The 20,629-nt window shown below is 49.8% G+C and overlaps 1 protein-coding gene across 2 annotated transcripts in view; it reads right to left on the bottom strand.

Moving 5' to 3' along the window:
- TNR (tenascin R) overlaps positions 1–20,629 on the bottom strand; it is a 322,971-nt gene that overhangs the window by 26,974 nt on the left and 275,368 nt on the right. For both annotated transcript variants that reach the window (XM_036344928.1, XM_036344929.1), the window contains 5 exons: positions 18,446–18,561; positions 16,151–16,301; positions 11,644–11,913; positions 6,745–6,930; positions 804–893 (listed from right to left, as the gene is read on the bottom strand). In XM_036344928.1, the coding sequence (XP_036200821.1) occupies positions 804–893; positions 6,745–6,930; positions 11,644–11,913; positions 16,151–16,301; positions 18,446–18,561 (813 nt within the window). The remainder of the gene's footprint in view (positions 1–803; positions 894–6,744; positions 6,931–11,643; positions 11,914–16,150; positions 16,302–18,445; positions 18,562–20,629) is intronic.

The following is a 20,629-nucleotide window of genomic DNA, read 5'->3' as shown; positions in this document are numbered from 1 at the left end:
TCCTTGCTGACACTTAGCTCACATGTTGTTAGGCACCTTCCCTTTGAAAGATGGCTGGGGGCTTGGCAAACAGATCGAAGAAGGGCATTATCAGCTGGCTGCTGATTTTCAAGCTCCGCAAATTCATTGTCTCCCAGCCTTTCTTAATAAGCTGATCAGGGCAAGACAGGAGCCACAGGTAGGGCTGTACCATTCCTAGCAACAGTGGCCACCTCTGTTCCTGAGGCCATTTTGACTGACATGGCCATGAGTGTGCAGGCAACTAGATCGGAGGCCTCTTGGTGACCCACGTGGTTCTCTAGAGAGATTGTCTATGCTCAGCCCATGGTTTGCACCTAAGGTACTAGAGAGACTCTGAAGTTTACCTGGGACTTGAAAGTAAAAGTGCTGGATGGAGAGTAGTAAGGATCCCGTGTGGACTTTTCCATTGCCCTTAGATTTCATGGGTTATTTCAAAGTCTAGACCTTCACCCCCTGGTCTTTCTGAGGGCTTCTGTAGTACATTAACGGATACCACATTCTGTCTGCTGTGGTGCCGACTTATTTGGAATTTTCCACCTCTGCTCTGGACCGCTCCTTATACCACAGAGGGCCATGCACAGACCTGTACTCCATCCTGGATGTCAGGGGGAGGCACAGGGAATCAAAGAGTTTCAGGAGGTGGTCGTTTTCAGGCTGACAGCTGTTGCCCAGGGACCTATTCATGGGGGAGCACTGCCTCTCACCAAACTTTGCCAGGACAAACCTCGTGGCCCCTTGGGATTACAGGGGCCTGGTCTCATTCTGTACCAATTCCTACTCACCTGTCCTGGCGTTCATGGTGGCTGGTATGCTTTGCTGTGAGTCCATGACAGCAGATATTCCAAATCCGTACTCAGTGCCAGGTATCAGATCTATTGGTAGATGCAGAAACAAATGTTATTCTGTGTGTCTGTCAAGGGTGGGAAGGATGAAAAAGAGGGAAGCCAGTCATTTTAGACTCCTGTTCAGATCTTGTGCTTAGTCCTTTCTGAACCCACCCTAATTTTACCTCTCAGGACACCCCAATTTCACCACTGGGGAGATCTGAGCCAAGTCAACAGGATGGACTAACTGTCAGTGCAGAGCCTCCTTCTTGCTGCTGGTCTCCTTGGCAGGCAGGTTCCCCTTGCCAGTGGCCATCAGAGGTGTGCTCTCCTGGGGAAGGTCTCTCCATGGTACTTAGAGTCTCAGGTTGATGACAACTGGTGAACGGCTTTCTTGCTTAAACTGTGGATTGGGGGAGTGTGCACTCTTGAGGGACTGTGTGGACATAGTCCTTTAAAGTTTTTCTTGGATGTTGTACATGAGGTTTGTATAGTGACTGAGGCCACAGGGGGCTTTCTGGTCTGTTCGAGAGAGTGGCAGTGGGCGATCTTTCTCTCTGAGCACAGGCCTTCAATGCAGGGGCACACAGGAGCTTGCTGCTGTGGATTCCCTCCCAAGGTGGATAATTTGGGCCCCAGAATATGAATCCAATTCTAGGATGATCTCTGGGGACCTGGGAGGATAGAGAAAATTACAAAAACTGCCCAACTAAAGGGTGTAAACCTCTCTGGGGAAATCCTTTGGGGGTTCAATACAAAGGATCACGGGGAGCCTCCCAGGACATCTGGAATCATCTGGGGTCTCTATTCTCTCCCACACTGATTTCCAGACTAACTGGTTTGACTGGCATATTAATTTCCTACGGCTACTCCCTCTTCCCACAGCCGAATGGCCAGAACAATACAAGTCTATTGTTTTACAGTCCACGATGTCTGCAGTCTAAAATGCTTCCATCAGTCTGCATGGCTTCTGGAGGCTCTAGGTGAGAGTCCATGGCTTTGCCTTTTCCAGCTGCTAGAGGTTGCCTGCAAATGCTCTCCTGTCATGTAAGGTGACATAGTCACAGGGGCCAGGAATTAGAATGTAGACATCTTTGGGGCCATCAAACACCCTCATTGATTAGGCCTGGGACTGCAGAAAAAATGCAACAAGATCACATCATCACCCGTAGGCCCCCCTGGCCAGTCTCAGTCCTTTGGGCCCCCAGAGCCCTGGCTGATGACCGTGCTCTTCTGCATTTATGGAACATTTATTCTCTGCAGAACACCTGCATGTGTGTGATCCTCACCACAACCTTGCAACATGGTGGGATGAAGAACCTTTCCCATCTGCATTCGTTTCCAGGGGCTTCCATGACAAATGGACATACACTAGGCGGCTTAAAACAACAGAAATGTACTCTCTTAGTGTTCTGGAAGCTAGAGGGCCAAAATCAAGGTGTTCGCAGGGCCACGCTCCTTCCAAAGGCTCTGCGTGGAGACTCCTCCCGGCTTTGGTGATGGCCAGCGATCCTTGACTCCCTCAGGATCCCTGATGTATCAGGAATGATTTTGAGAGGAAGGGCATGGGGCGATGTTTCCTTAACAAATGGCCTGGCTTATGGAAGCGGAGTGCTGTGGGGCAGTCAGAGGGTCTGCACCCACCCCCTGTGTGGTTTCAGTGCAGGCTGAGCAATAAATCCCCCCATGCTCAATGGGGCAGAGCCCACCCGGCCTTGCTGACCAGGCTTGCCTGCAGGGATGCATGGCCTCGTCTATTCCCTTCCTCAGCCAGCCCCGCCTATTTCCTAATCCTTAGTTATTCTCGGAAGTGTCAACACTAGTAGTGTGAACTCGGAAGTCAGACAGAGTTTGAGGTCTGCCAAACTCCCTTCAATATTCAGGTCTGCCACTCTCCATCTGGGCATTTTGATTCCTTAATTTTGTGTCTTTGAGGGCCAGTTTCTGTAGAAGCAGATGAATAACAGTATCTCAGAGGGTCACTGTGGGGATGAAGTGAACTGATGTGGATGAAGTGCAGTGCGTGGCTCATCATGACAGTAGCCAACATTCTTGTTACCTTGCTTGGAGAACTATTCCTGGATTCTGGGTCCTTTCTTCTTTCTGTGTGTTGCCCAGGCAGGTACAGGCTGGTCCTCAGCACACCTGTTGTTGGTTTGCTGATGAAACCAGAGATTCGGGGAGCCCAGGCGGCAGTGAGGCCCTGGCTAGATTGATGGGGTGATTGCAATGCCCCAGACCTCTTCAAAGCACACATTTATCTCTGTCACGCGTCCCAGGCACAACCTTGGTTGGAGAAATTAGATTACCTTTGGGACATAAACTACTTTTCCCAGGCAACTGATTGAGACCTTCAATTGCCTATAATGAAGTAGAAATTCTCCGAAGCAGATGAAGGGTGACAGGTCGAGGAAGTAAGACAGAAATTACATGTTGCCAAGCGGATCTAACATGCAATGTTTTCATCCAAGTTTCTTATTTATGAAGCTTAAATGAAATGTTCAATAATTTACAACGGAATCATCTTCTTCCAGAAAAACATGGAGCAGAATTTCAAGTGCTCTCTTCTCAGGCCTTCCACCTGGGGAGCGGGGAAGCGGAGCTCGCTTGGTAGGTTCCCGCCTGCTGCTTTCCTTTCATTTTTGGCAGCTTTCTTCCAGTGTGGAAGTGAGCGCTGCTCTTTGCCAGCAGGTAAAGTGCAGTTCTCCCCGAGAAGGAAATGTATATCTGAGGCGTATCCAGTGCATTTATACATCTGCACTCCGGGGGCTCCGGGGGGTTACTCACGTCTTCGAGAGCTCATGGCTCTCTATCAATGCTCCCTTTATCTCCCCATCCAACACCTGAAAGTGGTAATGTAACAATGGCTCTGTTCCCTTTCTTAACAATAGCTCAGAAAATTCGCCTGGTAGGAAACCCCTGGTCTCCATCTCTTACAGAGCCTCCTTTGTTCGGCTTGGAGGGTGACGCTGTTCTCAGCTCTCCTCTGAACCTATTCTGCTCTGAACTCCTGCGGCACACAGTGCACTCACTCGCCAGATGTTACTGAGAGGCTCCTGTGTGCCAGGCACATGGCTGTGAACGGGGCACCAGGGTGAACTGAATGGACATCACCCTTGCCCTTCATGAGATTTTAAAAATCTGCCCAAACCGGTTTGGTTCAGTGGATAGAGCGTTGGCCTGCGGATTCAAGGGTCCCGGGTTCGATTCCAGTCAAGGGCATGTACCTTGGTCGCAGGCACATCCCCAGTACGGAGTGTGCAGGAGGCAGCTGATCGATATTTCTCTCTCATCAATGTTTCTCTCTATCCCTCTCCCCTCCTCTCTGTAAAAAAATCAATAAAAAATATTAAAAAAAAATCTGGTGAAGAAGGAAACCAATGACTTCTTGAGCACATACACTATGCCAAGCACTGGGCTGCAAGCAATGGGTGATCTAGAAAAATAATGAAGGAGAAAGGGAGGGAAGGAAGGAGGGATAAACACTGAAGGGGAATTTTTGAGTGTCTAATGGTCAAGAACACTATTATGAACTAGTTTGTTAGAGTCGCACATGGCATCTCCTTGACTTCCCCGCAGCTCTGCTGGGAGGGCACTGCTGATGAGCAAAGCACTCAATGGGAGTGGGGCCTCCTGCCTGGAGCCCCGATTATTTTTTGATCAGGGGATAGGGAGGGTGGGAACAGAGAGAACTGAAGTTCCTAGGGAGGGATTGCTGCAGGTGACCTGGAGTGCCTTTCCCACCCTGCCCAGGGTCTTGTTTTTATAAATGCAAATGACTGTGTTTAGAACCAGACAAAAAGGGGGCGGAGCTTCTCCCTCATTTTGCCTCCCCTCAGCCAAGGTCCTTCCTTCTGTTCCCCCAGAAGGCTGCTCGAGAGCCAACAGTCCTTGTAACTTGCATCTCAGCAAGTACAACATAGTTTCCTTAAGTCACACAAAGCCATTTGCCTCTATAAATCTCCCCAGCTGCGAACTCCCTGCGATAATTATGAGTAATATATATTTATAGGTTAATTTCATCAGCCCAACTCTAATTAAAACGTCAACTATGCAAGCCCTCTCCTTGTTAATAATTTTTCCTTTCCTTATAAGTCTGCAGCACTGATGTGCTGACTGTCCCTTCCAGTCTACTACTTTAGTAGGAGCAGCACGGAGCGGGAGGCTTTTGATGAGGACTTGGAGCTGCCTTGGAGTCACAGCTGTGCCCCTTGCTGGCTTTGTGAACTTGGGCAAGTTTCCAAGTGCCTCAGTCTCCACATCCATAAAATGGGGATGCCAACAACCCTCAGGGGTGTTCTGAAGGTGAAATGAGCTGTACCTACATGAAGGTGACTGGAATAACACTAATGGTCAATGAAGGTAGAGTCTTTTTCCCCCTGGTTGAGGGAAATAATGACTGGGATGTGACTGCGCTCTTTTCTATCTCTCTCATGATTCTATGGTGTATCTGCCATCCTAACAACTAGCCATCATCCTTGGAAAGTGCTAATTGCCAAACCAGCCTGAAGCTTAGGTAGGGATGGGCTGCGCTTAGAATCGGCTCCCTGCTGCATCATTTCAGCTTTTTGGTTTAGCTTAGTTTTTGTGAATGTCTCCAGCTCTCGGTAAAAGCCCTTCTGCCAGCTGGTCTGTTCCCACTACATCTAATTCACCCCCATTAACCTGCTTGGTCAGCATATCCTTGCGTCTCCTGGCTGTGTTTTCAGAAGTGCATCTGCCTGGAAAGTGCATTTATTATATTTGCTTTAACCGGCCTTGTTGGGCAAGGCAGCCTGGGATTTCAGCTTAGGAGGAAACAGCTTTGCTTCCACTGCCCTTGTTTACTGTGCGACCATTTGCTGTGCCTCCCGTCTGCTAAGATGGCCAGTGCTCCAGTAGGAAGCCACGGCACACTGAGCAGAGGCTGTGTGTGCAGGCGCGTTGGCAGCCCTCATCCGAGGCTGCTGTGCACGTCACATATTAAACGCGCCCTGCGTTCCCGTCATCTACCTGTCAGTGGAGTCCACCTGGGTGGGTGTGTCTGAAGCCCAGGAGGAGCACTGGCTGGGACCCCGTCTCCATGGGGACAGGGAATGCTCCCAGCCAGGCATCATGGTGACCCTGGGCGTCGTCCTAGTCCACACTATCATCATCCCTGCCACTGACTCCAGCACAGCCTCGTGACCAGTGTCTGCCTCTGTCCTTGCTCCCCTCGCCCCGTCTCCATGCTGCAGCTGCACAGATCTAGGCCTTACATCACCTTATTTAAAAATCCCGGTGACTCCCATTCTAGACAGGGTGTATAAGGCCCCACCAGCCTCTTACCTTATCACTATTTCCCAGTCACAGTGAACACTTAAAGTTCCATCCATCCATCCACCCACCACTTATTTAGAACTCAGTAAGTGCTAGATGCTGGACACTGGGGAGCCAATGATGAGCAGAAGCAAACACAGTCCACCTTCCACAGAGCTTTAGGTGGAGAGTGGACACTGACAACTGCATCACCCAGCACGGTACGCAGGACAAACAGGGTCCTGGGAGGGGAGTGGTGACCAGCGAGATGAGGCTGCAGATGGGACCTGACCCACCGGGAATGGCAAGGTGCTTGAGGGACTGAGAGGAGCACACCTGTGGGCCTGGAGCCCAGGGAGGGAGGGGAGACTGGAGAAGATGGCAGGAAAGCCAGGTAGGCCGTGTGGGCTTGGCTAAGGTTTGGTGTTTATCCAAGAGCAATGGATGTCCCTGACATGTAAGACAGGACGTGACAGGGTCCGAGACCAGGCGATGGCGCGCAATGGCAAGTAGGGGACATATGCGATATGCTAGGCACACGAGAGACTAAATCAGTGGCATCTGGCGGTGGTGTAGGTGGGCGGGAAGAGAGCTGTGAGAGTGTGGACACGCTCTCACTCACCGGTGAGGGTGGCTCTGCTGGTTGGCCCAACGCTCTTGGGGACCAGCAGCTCGTGGTACTGCTCGCCTGCCAGGGTGCTGTACACAACCTTGTACTTCCGAACCTCCGCCTCACTGTTGTCCCACTCGAGGTCCAGGCTGGTGGCTGTGCGGGAGCCAACCCGCAGGTTCTTGGGGGCGTCAATCTCTAAAAAAGAGTCAGACATCACCCAGATCACACGGGATAATGTGCATTTGTCATGCATCTTGAACATAAACAAGCTTTGCAGTGACAGCCCACACCTCCTGACCCTGCCTCTTGTGTGAGTGACCCCAGGCTGCCCTGCAGCCAGGTTGGCCACCACACATTCCAGGGAGTTTGGAGAGTTTTGCTTAGGAGTTAGTTATCAGCACACTTTACTCTTCCCCCATTTCCAGCGGCGTTCTAGACATTTAAACTGAACCAGTTTGTATCATAATCTTGAAACTAAGCAAGGAAAAACCCGGACAGGACAAAACCAGAGACACCTGTCACAAGGTAACAAGTGCTGGCAGGAGAAACTGTGTGCAGGTGAGGGAGCTGGACTAGACTAGCGCAGTTTCACGTTTGACCACCAAACAGAAAGGAGGCTTGTTGGCAGCAAGATTCTGAAGCTGTCCTCCCTGCTTACCTGCACAGATGCTGCTGGAAGGTTTGCAGTTAGAAAATGCTATATACAGAGGTGGGCAAAAATAGCTTGACAGTTGTTCATATGGAAAAATATGCAAGAATTAATAATAATGCAAGAATAAACTCTGTTCTGCGTGATGTGGTAGACAGTGGACAGAACGTGGGCTTTGGAGTCAGGTCTCAGTTTGAGCCCCAACTCTGCCAATTACTTGTCACCTCACTGGGCCTTGATGGCCACGTCTGTAAAATGGGCTAATAGTACTGACATTTTAGATTGTTGTGTAGATTAGACGATGCAAATGATGTGCGTGGCCTGGTGTAAAAACCGGTGCCCAAGCCCTGGACGGACTTCCCATTGCCTCCGAAGCGCTTTCTGAGTTCCAACAACAGGGAACCCCCCATGCTTGCTCTGTGGGGTCCAATAATTCCAATGCAGTAAAGAGACCATTGCCATTGTGGTCTCTCCCACAATCCTGGGGGCTGGCTCTCTCTCCCAGGACTGGTCATCTCAGGCTTATTTTGGCAAAAAGAACACTGACACGCTGCGGGGTAACAAGGTAACAGGCACTGGCAGGATAAACGGCCACTGAAAACGTTGCGAACAGGTCTTGTTGTCGAGACGTGGACTGGACTGTGCAGTGGGCCAGCCGCTAGTTCTGAGGAAGCCTGGAGTAGCCTGCTTCAACTGGCAAGTGCCAGGCCAGCGTCCCCTAGCTGCTCCTGGGGAAGATGAGTGCATGACTCCATCTGCGAGCAGCTTCAGGGTGACGAGTGTTCTGTTTAGTGATGGGAACTCGGTGAGACTTTGGGCAGATTTAGGTCTTTGCAGCTACTTTTTCTGAGAAACGTTTCCTTGCTCAGTGTGGCTTTAGCATCGGAAACTGCGCCTTTTCGATGGGCTGCGTGTTACTCCTGCAGCACTTGGGTGGAGAGAGGAGCTTGGACTGAGAGGCATGTGGGAGGACCTCCCTGCACCCCACAGCGCTCAGTCCCACGCCAGAGGAGAGGCTGGGATGAGGGATTGGACCGGGCTGAATGGAACTGCAGTGACAATAGCTGAGGCTTATGCTGAGGCTTAGGGCTCAGGCTGAGTGCTGTACCTGCTTTTCAAAAATCCCAGACCTTGGAAACTGTTTTTGTTTGCTTTGCCTTAAGGCCTGCGCCCTGTGATTAGGGACCAGACATTTTCAATGTCCATGATGTCAGAAGAGGTCAAGCCTGGTGGAGTGAAATGGTCTTGAAGCCTGACCTCTGGCTGCTGGGCTGGTCCCAGCCACTTGTCAGCAAGCCAGGGGCAAGGAAAAGGCAGATATCCGGTAGGGGCCCCAGGGGTAACCTGGGGCTTGGAGCTCTGGTAGCAGCCACATCTAATCTCTAAAACGTAAAGTAAACCCAGTGATTCCCTGCTGAAAACTTGCCTCTCGCTTCCTATTAGGAACTCTTAGGGTGGCCAGCAGGCTCTGTGTGATCAACCCCCTGCCTCGCAGACAACACGTTGTGACACTCCCCCTCGTTCACTGTGCTCGGGCTGCGCTGCCTCTGTTCCTGCCCCTGAGACACATCACGCAATTCCTGCCTCAGGGCCTTTGCACCGGCTGCTACTTTTGCCTGGAATGCTCTTCCTGGATCCTCACTTGGCTTAGGTAACCGTAGGTCTTGATTAAATCTTTATCTCCTCGGACAGATGTTTCTGAACTTCTCTCTATGTCATCCGTTTTGATTCTCAGCATAATGCTCATGGCTGAAATGGCCTGTGTGTTTCTTCTCTTCTTCCTTGTCCAGCGTCCCCACTGGAATGTAACTCATGAGAACCTGGGCCTTGTCTGGCTCACTTATTCTGTAGCCTCGGTGCGTGGGACAGTGCCTGGCACCTAGTAGGTGTTCAGTGAGTGCATGTGAGGTGCCTGGATGAATACTGGCAGTTCTCTGGCTTGTCTGTTCCCTTAAAGCTGTTAGAAAAGCCTTGTTAAATATCCCAGCTGCGGGGCTCTGAAGGATGCCTGGGAGGAGGCGGTTCAGGGACAGGAACAGCTTCGCCTAAAGGCAGCTGGTCCTGGAGGTGAGGTGGGGGGAGGGTGGCAGGTGCTCTCACTGCTGAGCAGGCTGTGGCTCCCATGTGGTGGCTTGGCCTTTGCGTTAGTTTCCTGGGGCTGAGACGACAGAAATGTATTGACCCATGGACTAGAGGTCTGAGATGGGTGTTGGCAGGGTTGTTTCCTTCTGAGGGCTGCAAGGGAGAGTCTGTCCCGTGCCTCTCTCTGCTGGTTTGCCTGCAACCTTTGGCTTGTTCCCTGCCTTCATCTTCATGTGGCATTCTCCGTGTATGCGTGTCCATCTGGGTTCAAAGTCCCTCCTTTCCCCAGTTCACGACAAATTCTCCCACAGTCATATTGGCATAAGGCCCATTTAATGACCTCTTATTTGATCAACCAAATTAGGTCACATACACAGGTACTGAGCATCAGGACTTCCACATCTTTGTAGGGGACACAATTCAACTCATAACAGTGTTCAATAGGGGTTTGTGCATTCAGTTAAAGCAGTAGCTGCTGGTTGGCCAAACGCCGTGATGGCTGTGTTCAGTGCTTTGGGGATGTGCTCAGAGGGAGGGGTCCCAGGAACTTCCTGAAACTAGAACCAGAGCCACAATGGGGCAGGGAGGTGCAGAGACAGGCCTCTGGTGTTCTCGGGCTGGTGCTCTCTTGCCACTGGCCTCAGCGAGCTTCCATCTGAGCTCTTTGCTTTTTCTGAGCAGCCCTAACATCCCACTCACCACGCAGGAAGCAAATCTCTGTTTTAATTGTCTGTGCAATTAGTGCTCGCCTGGTGTTGAAGCCATCACCTGGAAAAGCACTTTGGCTAATGTGAATTTAAGCGGAGTTCTGAAATGACTGAGGGCCCTACCGCGAGGGGCCAGGCACACTCATCATTCCGCTGGCACCTGCCAACCTCCAGCCCTGAGGGCTTATAGGCAAAGCTGCTCACTCTCCCTATCCCCACACTCCCCATGCCCCTGCACCCCGGAGCAGAGAGGGGCAGGTTGGAGGTGAGGGCTGAGGCCGCAATGCGAAGGCAGCCTCCTAACATCTGCCAATCTGCCAGGCAACCCGCAACAGAGACTCATGCAGCAATGAACCGAGACTCAGGGCCGCTTCCCGGAAGCAGAATGTAATCGTCTTGATTGGAATTTTTCTGGGCCACCAGCCAATCCTGCCTCCATCTTGTCAACCTAAACATCAAGCACTTGCTTTTCATCTGCTGCTCAAGGGCTCTCATCCCCTTTCCTGCCTTTTTGAACTCCTTATCCGAGCAAAGCACAAATAAACCACGTTTCAAACAAAACCTGTTTTAAATTTTAAAAGGAATGCAGGACTGTGGCCCATGGGAGGCCCCAGCACCTGAGCAGGCGGTGTTCTGTGTATGGGGTGTGGGGTGGGGCAGGAAGGGCTGACCTTGAATTCACCAGAAGGGTCACTATGGAGGTTGCTCTGCACGCGAGGCCCTGATTTTGGGTTGCTGCAGAGTGTTCAGTAACAAATCTGATTGGCACCTGGGTGGGGTGGAGTCCAGCCATGGGCTCTGAGAGAGTCGGGGAGCAGGTCCCCTAGAGGCCTGGCCTTTCCCGGCTGTCGGTGAAGCTCTTTAAGAGTCCCGACAGTTTTGGGGGTGGAGGGGCTGGCATCATCACAAGACGGGGACACTGACCTGCTTCACTCCGCCCGCTGTCTGTGGGAGGGAGCCAGTCTGCCCCTAGCCTTCGAGGTCACACTTACAAACGAATGGCAGACACAGGATCTCAGGTGAGGGCCCTTCCAAATCCAGGGGTGCCATCATGCCGTGCAGTCATGATGGACTTACAGAAGTATTACAACAATCTCTGCAAGCAGCAATAAAGGGCCCCTTCCCCAAACTGCCATTTGGGCTCGTCATATGGATGTGTAACCGTCTTCAAGACAATTTACATTGTACAAACAAAATAGCTGAAGCCATGGGACGAGGCGTAGAGCAGGTCCCAGGTCTGGCTGGAAACAGGCGGGACGAGAACATGGCTCCCACCACGGGTACACGCGTGGCCCTCCACTGTGACGCAGTGTCACCAGGGGCACCGAAATCTCATGCTTCCTTCTTGCAATGACCATGGTGACCTGGGTGCCCCAGCACGCATCCTCTCACCCACGAATACCATTCTTGCCATGACGGTACCACCGCTGGCTCATCCCCTGTCATCCCTCTGCCCCGCCGCAGCCTTACCTGTCGTGAACTGGGTGGTGGAGGCCTCGCTCTCATTGGTCCCACGGACGGCACTGACGCTCACCTGGTAGCGGGAGCCAGGCCGCAGGGCCTGCACTGAGTACTGGCTCAGGGGAGGCTGCAGCCGGAAGGTGGTCTTCCCGCCTTCCCCGCCCACCAGGCCGTACTTCAGGAGGATGAAATCGACTTTGGCTCGAGGGGGAGTCCACTCCACGAAGGCCACGGTGTCGGAGACATCTCGCACCAGGATCTGTGTGGGCCCGTCAATGACTGAAGGAGAAGGGTCAAACAGAAGGACGTTTGAGAAATGAGCTCTCTCCCTTCTCCTTACATCAGTCAGGGAAGGGATGGGTGTTATGATCCCATTTCACAGATGGGGAGAAGGAGGCACAGTAAGGAGACATCTCTTTTCGGAGGATGCAGTTTGGAAGCAGGGTAACTGACACCGGAATTCAGTTTCCTGCATCTCCTGTCACCAGGCTGAGTTTTTCCCATCTTGGCTGCCTTGAGAGGGCCAGGGCTGCTTCTGTCTGGACAGAGAATTGAGCTTCTGGCGTGAGCCCCAGAGCCCAGCTCTGAGGAAAGATCTATGAAATTATCAGCCTCATCTAAACACCTGAGACTTCCAACACAGTTGCCAAATGGGGCATCACGAGTATCCAAAAGATGTCCCTGCTCAGCCATGCGAGCAACACAGTGAACACAGCTGCTAAGACGCTACCGACAGCCAACAGACATTAGCATTGTTGACATGGAACGAGCCTTCTAGGGAAACGTGCTCTTCTGACAAAAGAGGACCTTGGTTTTGGACCCATCTCTTGTGGGCTATTTTCCCCACCTGCTCTTGCACATTCCTGAGCCAGAAGGACACTGCAGTCACACGCAGCCCCTCATGAGCCCTGGACGCTGGCACTGAGCAGCTGAGGGGACCTTATGGTGGGGTGGTGTTACCCTCGAAAACCTGGCTGGTTTTCTAGGGGTCCCACCATTCATCCTGTGCACACTGAATTAGATGATTGGTGTGGGGGAAGGTGAGAGAATATAGAAGGAAAACTGAGAGAGAAAGGACTGGTGAGGAGAATGGAAAATGGTCTTCACTCCTCATGGTATGTCTGCAAGGCCACCAGGCCTGCTTTGAATTACTCAGTGACTGGAGCTGATTGCTGTTAATACTGTTCAAGGGTTTGGAATTAGAACCAGAGACTCTGCTTAGCTGAGTGTGACCATGAGAGCGACTGGCATCTAAAGTGGAGGCCAGCCTTATGGACTGAGCCCTCCCCTGTGGTGGCCGATACTCTCCCTGGGCAGAGAGGATGGAGCTGAGTTGCAGGACACCGGACACCCTGCTGGTGTTGCAAAGAATCCCCATGGGAACTGGGGACAGAGTTTTAGGAGCAGAAGTACAGAGAGAAGCAGAAATGAGTGACTCAGAGGAGCGTCTAGATAGAGACAGGAACTCGATTCCCAATTCTCCATTTTCTGATTCAAGTCTTTCATGAGGCCCCCATGCATTTCTGGCCCTAGGGGTCCAATGAGACACTGTCCTTCCGATAAGTTCTCTTCCCCGCCTCAGCTCGTTAAGAAAGCTTACCTCCTCATTACCAGAGAGCCCGAGACTGGTTTGTCATCTGCCCACGCTGGGCCGCCTCCTGCTGTCTCCAAGATGGAGTGTCTCCCTGGGCCCGGTCTCAGTCCGAACCAAGCCTCTCAGTCTTGCCGAGTTGGGCCTTTCCCTGGTCGCCCCACCCGCTTTCTGGGTCTAGCCAGTTTTGTTCTCTATTAAGCAGCTTAGGATTTGGGGTCTAGTAACAAATAGCCCAAATGAAAATCGGCAGACCATTGAGGTGCCACCTGGTTTGGAGTTAAAATGCAGTTTTGTTTTTCATATCCGGGGTAACAATATGATTGAACGGAACACATCCAGATGTCTTAGGCTTGCTGTACTTAAGGGTTTTAGGTAAGCTGGGCCATTTTTAAATGGTCTCCTACCTGCTGTTATAAGCTTAATGCCTGAAACATAGTAGTCACTCAGGAAATGGGCGCTGGATGAATGGGAGGAATGGACGGGCGATCCCCTGTATCTAGGAGAAGGAAGAGGAAGTGTTCCAATGAACTGGAACTTCTTGGGGAAGAAAGAAAGATGTCACAGAAACGCAAATGACCAGGTAAAGCTTTTGTCCTTCAACTCTTTCCTTCCTCCAAACCCTAGGCTTAACGCACTGTCCCTGTGAGAGTGTGACTGTGTAGCTGAGTGCTCCAGCTGCAGGAGGTCTTGTAATTTGCATTCCCAAAATGACCTGCCTGCAAGAAGCCAGTCTAAGAGCCTGATGAGGCCTTGGAGCCTCGCAGGAGGGGGTTAGTGTAGGTCAGACCTTAGCAGAAGGAAATAATTAAAGAATCATTTTCTAAAAATAGCAGGCAGGGTTTGGAGCAACTGTACTTTCTGCAGCCGCTCTGCTCTTGGATTCTGCCCTTCCTTGGCTACTTCTGTGAGCTATCCCATCCCAGCCAGGAGAGGTCAGCTTGCTTTCAACTTGGGCCCAAAATTCTAAACAAACACAGGTCCTACTCAGAAAGTAAACTGGAATAATTATTCTTCTTTCCATTTCTTCACGACTCTGAATACAACACCAAAATATTAACTAGGATGTTTTCCTTTTGGAAAAACAATTCTCCCTAGCTTTACCACACATTTTCAGGTCTGGAACTTTGCATTTTCCTCTTAAGAAACTTCCAAACCAAAAAATCCTGCAAATGTAAAAATGTGGATTAAGGAGAAGACTAAGGTGGTGTTGGACTACCTTCTGTAAGTGCTGTCAATACAGGGTTTCCCCAAAAATGTATACACACTGTAACAGCTGATAGCTCAATGTTGAAAATAAAATGTATTTTAATAAATCCTGCCTTTATAATTATTCAAAGTGTGAGTATACATTTTGGGGGAACATCCTATATTTTGGAAGAAAAACATTCTGCAACTGTAATGTCCTGGGCCCTTTGATGAACCATTGCCTTCTCATTGTCTTTTGCTTCCAACTAACGCTTTCTTACTATCCAATCACAGGAAGGAACATTCCACATCAAAAAGGAGAATCTACACACGCGATGAAAAGGTCAACCTCGGCTCCAGATAACCTTGGGGAGCAAAGATGTGGAGCCCGCCCGGCATCTGGAGAGATTCCTGCAGAGCACTTGCAGGCTTCATGGCTGTGCAGTTTCTTCTAAAACACATTTGGTCTAGAACTCTGGTTTAAAAGCCTCTTTTTGGAAGGAGGAATTAAAGCACAAACTCTTAAATGACTGTACAGAATGTACAAGAGATGACAGTGAAGCTACCGTGGTTGGCGGGTGTGGCGCGCCTGGAGAGAGTGGTCAGAGGCCTGGATGTCCCCTTGTCCTGGCCTCGGGATGCTGCCATGGAACCCCAGTGCTCTGATGGAACATAACCTAATCCACAACAGTTTTAAACCAGTGTTTTCTCTATCGAGCACAAGCCTCGGCACCTGGTACTGCTCAGTGTGTATCCAATGAGCAAAGCATGAATCACTAACGCAATGTGTCTCATTACATAGCCTTGTGGCTCCCTATCCTGGCCAACTCGGCCTTTGCCCTGACTGGCTTTCTTCAGTGTCAATTTCTGTTTATGAAAAATAAAGCTGTACCAATATTCGCCTATCTCATTTACTCACAGGGGAAGTTGCTTAACCTTCCAGTCTCAATTCCTCCCATCCCTAAAATCAGAACAAACATGATACCAGATGCTATTTATAACTTTTGAAAAATTCTTGGTGAGGGCACACACGTATGCATTATAATTGCTAATTTACAGCCTTTGTTAGCCAAGGAAATGATAAGGCAAAACACGATGCAGTGAGTGAATCAAACCTAGAAATAAAGATCTTGCATGAGAGGAGCTGTGCGGAGGAAATAATAAACTTAAGTTCACCTTGAACAGTGACCCAGCCTATACTCCTGGTCTTTAATGATGCTTCCCTACACTCGCATGTCTAAGTGTGTTCTCTGAGCACATGTGTATATACCAGGTATTGAGCACTCACTCTCATCAACACAGTGCTGATTACTTTCCATGCATTATCTGATTTAATCCTCATGCCAAGTCAATGACAGAGTTCTTATTATTCGTCATTGTAAAGTGAATTAAGAAGGGTTGGATGACTTTCTCTAAATCTCATGTAGGTTCCAAAACTCAAGATACTAGGAGCTGACAAATGAGACCTCTTGATGAGTAAGGCTGGGAGAAACACACTGGACATCTTAACATAGAATTTCCCCCACAGAATACCCTCCCAAATTCCTATGCTTGCAAGAAGCAATAAGGAAGAGGTTCTGCTTAGCATCTGGCAGAGGTCCATCTGCAGGTGCCAATGCTGTTCTCAGCTCTGGGAGATGTCCTCGCCCCCTTTGTCTCTACATCTCCGACAAGTCTGTAGTTCCTCCTTGTGAGTGACCCAGGGGCAGCCTCGGGATACAGGCAGGAGGCACTCACCGGTGGCCACGCTGGCCGAGATGGGGAGGCTCCGGGCTTGCTCCTTCAGGGCCACCACGTTGACAAGGTACTCCTCCCCAGGCTTTAGTCCAGTCTGGTTGAAGGATGTGACATCGCTGGGGAGCTGGGCAATGACCCCTCCTTCATTGTTCTGGGTGGGGGAAGGGAGATGCAGAGAAAACAAAAGTCACTGGGAAAGAAATGTGTTCCACTGGTTGTGAATTGTGATTTAAAAATGGGGACTCCTCCTCTCCCCTCCATGAGGACAGCGGAGTGTCTGGGGCCAGGGATGAGTCTCACCAGGCTCAGGGAGAAGGCCACCCTTATAGGAGGCTTTGGCAAACGGAGAAAACCAATTTTCAAGAACATTTCTTTGGCCTTTCCTGAGTCTATTGAATTTGCCAATACAAATTAGTCATGAGGTGATGTAGCTTAGCTTTTGCCAAAGATGAGAAGGTTGATGGTTACAGTTTGCATTCATCTTGATGAACATGTTCTTGGCTACATATAAGAGTTGCGTATGAGTGTAAACAGCTCTGTGTACACACACACACACTTTCCAAACTAAGATGTTTGCAGATTTTTTTTTAATGAGGCAGAGCTGTATTTTGCTGTGTCTGGAGTTTCTCATAGTGTTACTCAGGGTGCAAATTTGTCAATGTCTTGTTTCCTCTTCACCCAGATGTGTTAGGAGTCAGTGACACAACCAACTATAAGTACAGAGAAGAGAAAAAGGAAGTGTGGAACAAAGAATAATACAAAGGAGAGAGGAAGGAGAAAAATGGTAGAAGGGAAAATGAGAAAGATCAACATGATGACATTGGGTCCCAGATTGAGTATCTACCTACCTACCTGTCTGTCTATTAACAATTTTCTATGTGTGTCCCTGGAAATTGAGGGGACAAGAGGACTGTTCTGTGGCACTGCTCCTCTCCTCTATTCTTTGGTCTCTTTTCATGCTACCCAGAGTGCCCTGTATGTTCTTCAGAGCCAAACGCATGGAAATCAGTGTGACACATACCGCTCAGTGGCCCCGACCCACAGATCACACAATTATTCTCTGTGGCAATGTGTTTGACCTTGGCATGCCCTAGCCAGCCCCTCTTATTTGTCACATGTTGTATGTAAAACAGGCAAGGCTGGCACAGTTTTTTTCTTGCCTGAGCAGTAGGGTGGCATGATTTTCTCTGCATTATAAACTCATCTGCCTGTCAAACTTTACTGGTCATTTGAACACAAATAAGACATATAATAAAGTATTTGTACAGAATGTCTGTTTAGATGTATTTAGGTTGCTATGACATGACTACATCCACATGGCAGAGGGGGGCCTCTTGGATTAGTGGACACTTGGGCTCCTGGATTAAGCCTGCCACCAACTAGCTGTGTAAGTTTAAGTTCACAGAGTTTCTGTCTCTATAAACTATGGGAACTGGATGTAAAATGAGGGGTCTACTCTGTAAACTTGAAGGTCTTTTGTAGCTCCAACAGCTCATGCCTCTAAGAATGGTGAAATCACAGTCTTATTAGCCAACAATGTGTCATGTATCATTAAGTCTGATGAATGACAGAAAAAATGCTCTTTGATATTGAAAGATGAAGCCAGAGGGAAGGAGTCTGATTAAACATTATACCCCTATGAGTGATACAGTAGGAAGAACATCAGTGGGGTCAACAAACTCTGGAAAACCACAACTAGTCAGGTACCGCTGGCAACGTGGAAATGTTCGTTTTAGGATTAGGAAAATAAAATATGACTTTACTGAACAGAAACGCATCTTGGGATACTTTTAACTCAAAGATGAATGATGTAACTTGTTTAAGGGAAATTTTGCTCAATTAATAGGTAACGAAAGGTGTTTTTGGGTTGCAACTCTAGCCGTGAGAGATGGAAGCCTTGCAAGCGGACTCTGGTGCATCTGTGTGCACAGGATAAAGCGGGGCTGACCACGTGACTGGCTCAGGTGGCTTTTTTATGTCCTAGAGAGAAGCCCCAGGTCTCAGAAGGTGTGGTGTTCAGGCTCACTAATCACAGTCCACGAAACCCCAGAGCTTTCTGAGCAGAGAGCGGGGCTGGTGGCTACTTCCCACATCCATCCTCTGTCACCTCAAGCCAGCATGCTGGGCTCAGGGTCCCTCACCACACGTACAGCCCAGACACCCACAGAACATCCCTTTGTGTCCTCAGTGGTATAGAGAGCTATGGGCCAGTGCCTTCCTTGCTGTCCCAGATCCCACGTGGAGGGTGTGGACACTCTACAGAAGGCCATGTAGCGGGCTGACAGGTGGGGTTACCTTTGGAATAAAGCTGATCTCCCACCCGTCGAAGGAGAAGGAGAAGGGCTCCCACTGCACCTCCACGGTGGTCTCTGTGATGGTCTTGAACTGCAGCCCTTGAGGAGTGGAGAGATCTGGAACACAGCAATGTGGGGACTATGTCATAGGGTCCTGGGCAGGGACAGAGAGCATCTCCGGGGGCTCTGGCTGGGTGTGCTCCTCCCATGCCAATCTTATCTCTCTCTCTCTCTCACACACACACAAACACACACACACACACACACACACACACACACACACACACACACACACACGGTGGGTCCCAGGTGCAGGGGTGGGCTGGTGCCAAGTCTTGGAATACATGAAAACGTAACAAACCCAATCTAATAAATACTTGTTTATGCTTTCTAGTCATAATATGTTATTGAAGTACAAAAGTCACACTTTCCTTCCCTTACTAACGTGGTAAATCTTGGCATTAAACATAAAGCCCTTTTTGGAGAACCCGAACGCTACCTTTGGTGGCTTTAAGGAATCCAGAGAGGCAACAGAATGGCTGAGTGTTCCCACTTCACACCCAGGAAGAGGGAGGCACAGTGAGGTGACTAGAGGTGTGGACCATACCCACTGCAGAATGAAGACAAGGATGCTTTTCCTGACCCTCTTATGGGCAGGAAGAATATTTGTTAGCTCAAATAACCAAGTGTAGGAAGGCCTGAACTATCCATTTCATGTCCACAATCAAAGCAAAGTCACACACAAGGGAGAAGAGCAGATTCTGGGGTTTTTGCTCTTATTTGACTATCTCCTCCTTTTCTCCAGTGGTTCCTTTATCATTTCTCTCTTCTCTGCCTCATCACTGTGGCCTCCCTTACCTTGTTATTTTCTTCTTCTCTTTCTCTCCTTTTCCTATGCACGCACACACACACACACGGACACACACATGGACAGGTCAGTGAGGTGGCAGCATGCTCGCCCTGGTGCAGTTCCCATCACCAGCCCTGGAACATGCCCGCGTGCCTTTTCTCAGTTCTGCGGGGAGCCTGCTTCCCTTTCAGCTTTGCCCCTCCCGGGATATTCTCCTCCTTCCTGGGCGGAAGCTCCCTCATGTCTCTTGGTTAAGAGGCAGGGCTGATTCTGAGCCCACTCGAAGGCACGTCAGGTGCCTCAACATGATTTTGTCCTTGTCACCTGGGAGCTTGCCTGAGGGGATGCCCTGACTTGGCATAAGAAACGCCACAGGAGGTGGAAAGCTCATCACTGCATGCGCACAAGGACCAGAGGCAAGTGCGTGGGACTTGGGCCAGGCGCTCGCTGTGGTGACTCATCTCGGAGCAAGGTGGGGACAGGGCAGATGGGGACCTGCCTCTGCACCATCACTGCGGATATTTAAGACTAGTTCTCAGGCACCAGAGGAATTGGGGGGAAAAAGGTCAGATATAAACAGAGAAACAGAGCTAATTATAGGCACATTAACAGTCATTACTCACAAGAAGAGTCCAATATGATAATAGGATATTTATCAACTGAAAAGCAAGGGACAAGAGGATTTCTTAAATCCTGTCTGTCCCCTCTGTCTGTCTCTATCCTTGCATCCTTCAAAGCTCAGTCCACATCCTGAGAACTCCAGGAAGCCTCCAAGCCAACTCTTTCTCCTTTGACCTCCCCATTTTCTGAACTTTCTATTACCCAAGTACCATCTTGTCATTTGAGATGAACATAAAATGGGCCCCAATCTCTTAGTTCATATTTGGTGATAAGTTTCATTTACGACCCAAGAGCTTATGGTTCATGGTCACCCCTTGTTCTGGTTCTGCGCTACTGCTAAAATCTCTGTGACATCATGAACAAAAATAGACCGAGAGACATAGAAGCATAGAATAGACTGTGGAACCTCAGCGGGCAGGCGGGGAAGGGTGGGTGGGTGAGAAGAGATCAACCAACAAACTTGCATGCGTATATGCATAACCCATGGACACAGACAATGGGGTGGTGAGGGCCTAGGGTTGGGGGCGGGGGCAGGCTGGAAGAGGTCAATGGAGAGAAAAGGGGACATATGTAATAGTTTTCACAATAAAAATTAAAAGTAAATATTTGGTCTTTGTCGCTGGTTCCTAGCACACTGCTCCTAAAACACTTGGAATCTCTGGACTAATAAGATCTTTTGTGTGATTATGAGATAATTGGCGGCTGGGCCCCCAG

The sequence above is a fragment of the Myotis myotis genome, unplaced genomic scaffold (genome assembly GCF_014108235.1).
Source record: "Myotis myotis isolate mMyoMyo1 unplaced genomic scaffold, mMyoMyo1.p scaffold_m19_p_18, whole genome shotgun sequence".
Classification (NCBI taxonomy): domain Eukaryota; kingdom Metazoa; phylum Chordata; class Mammalia; order Chiroptera; family Vespertilionidae; genus Myotis; species Myotis myotis.
The sequence above is the reverse complement of the archived record's forward strand: the minus strand, read 5'-3'. Positions and strand labels throughout refer to the sequence as shown.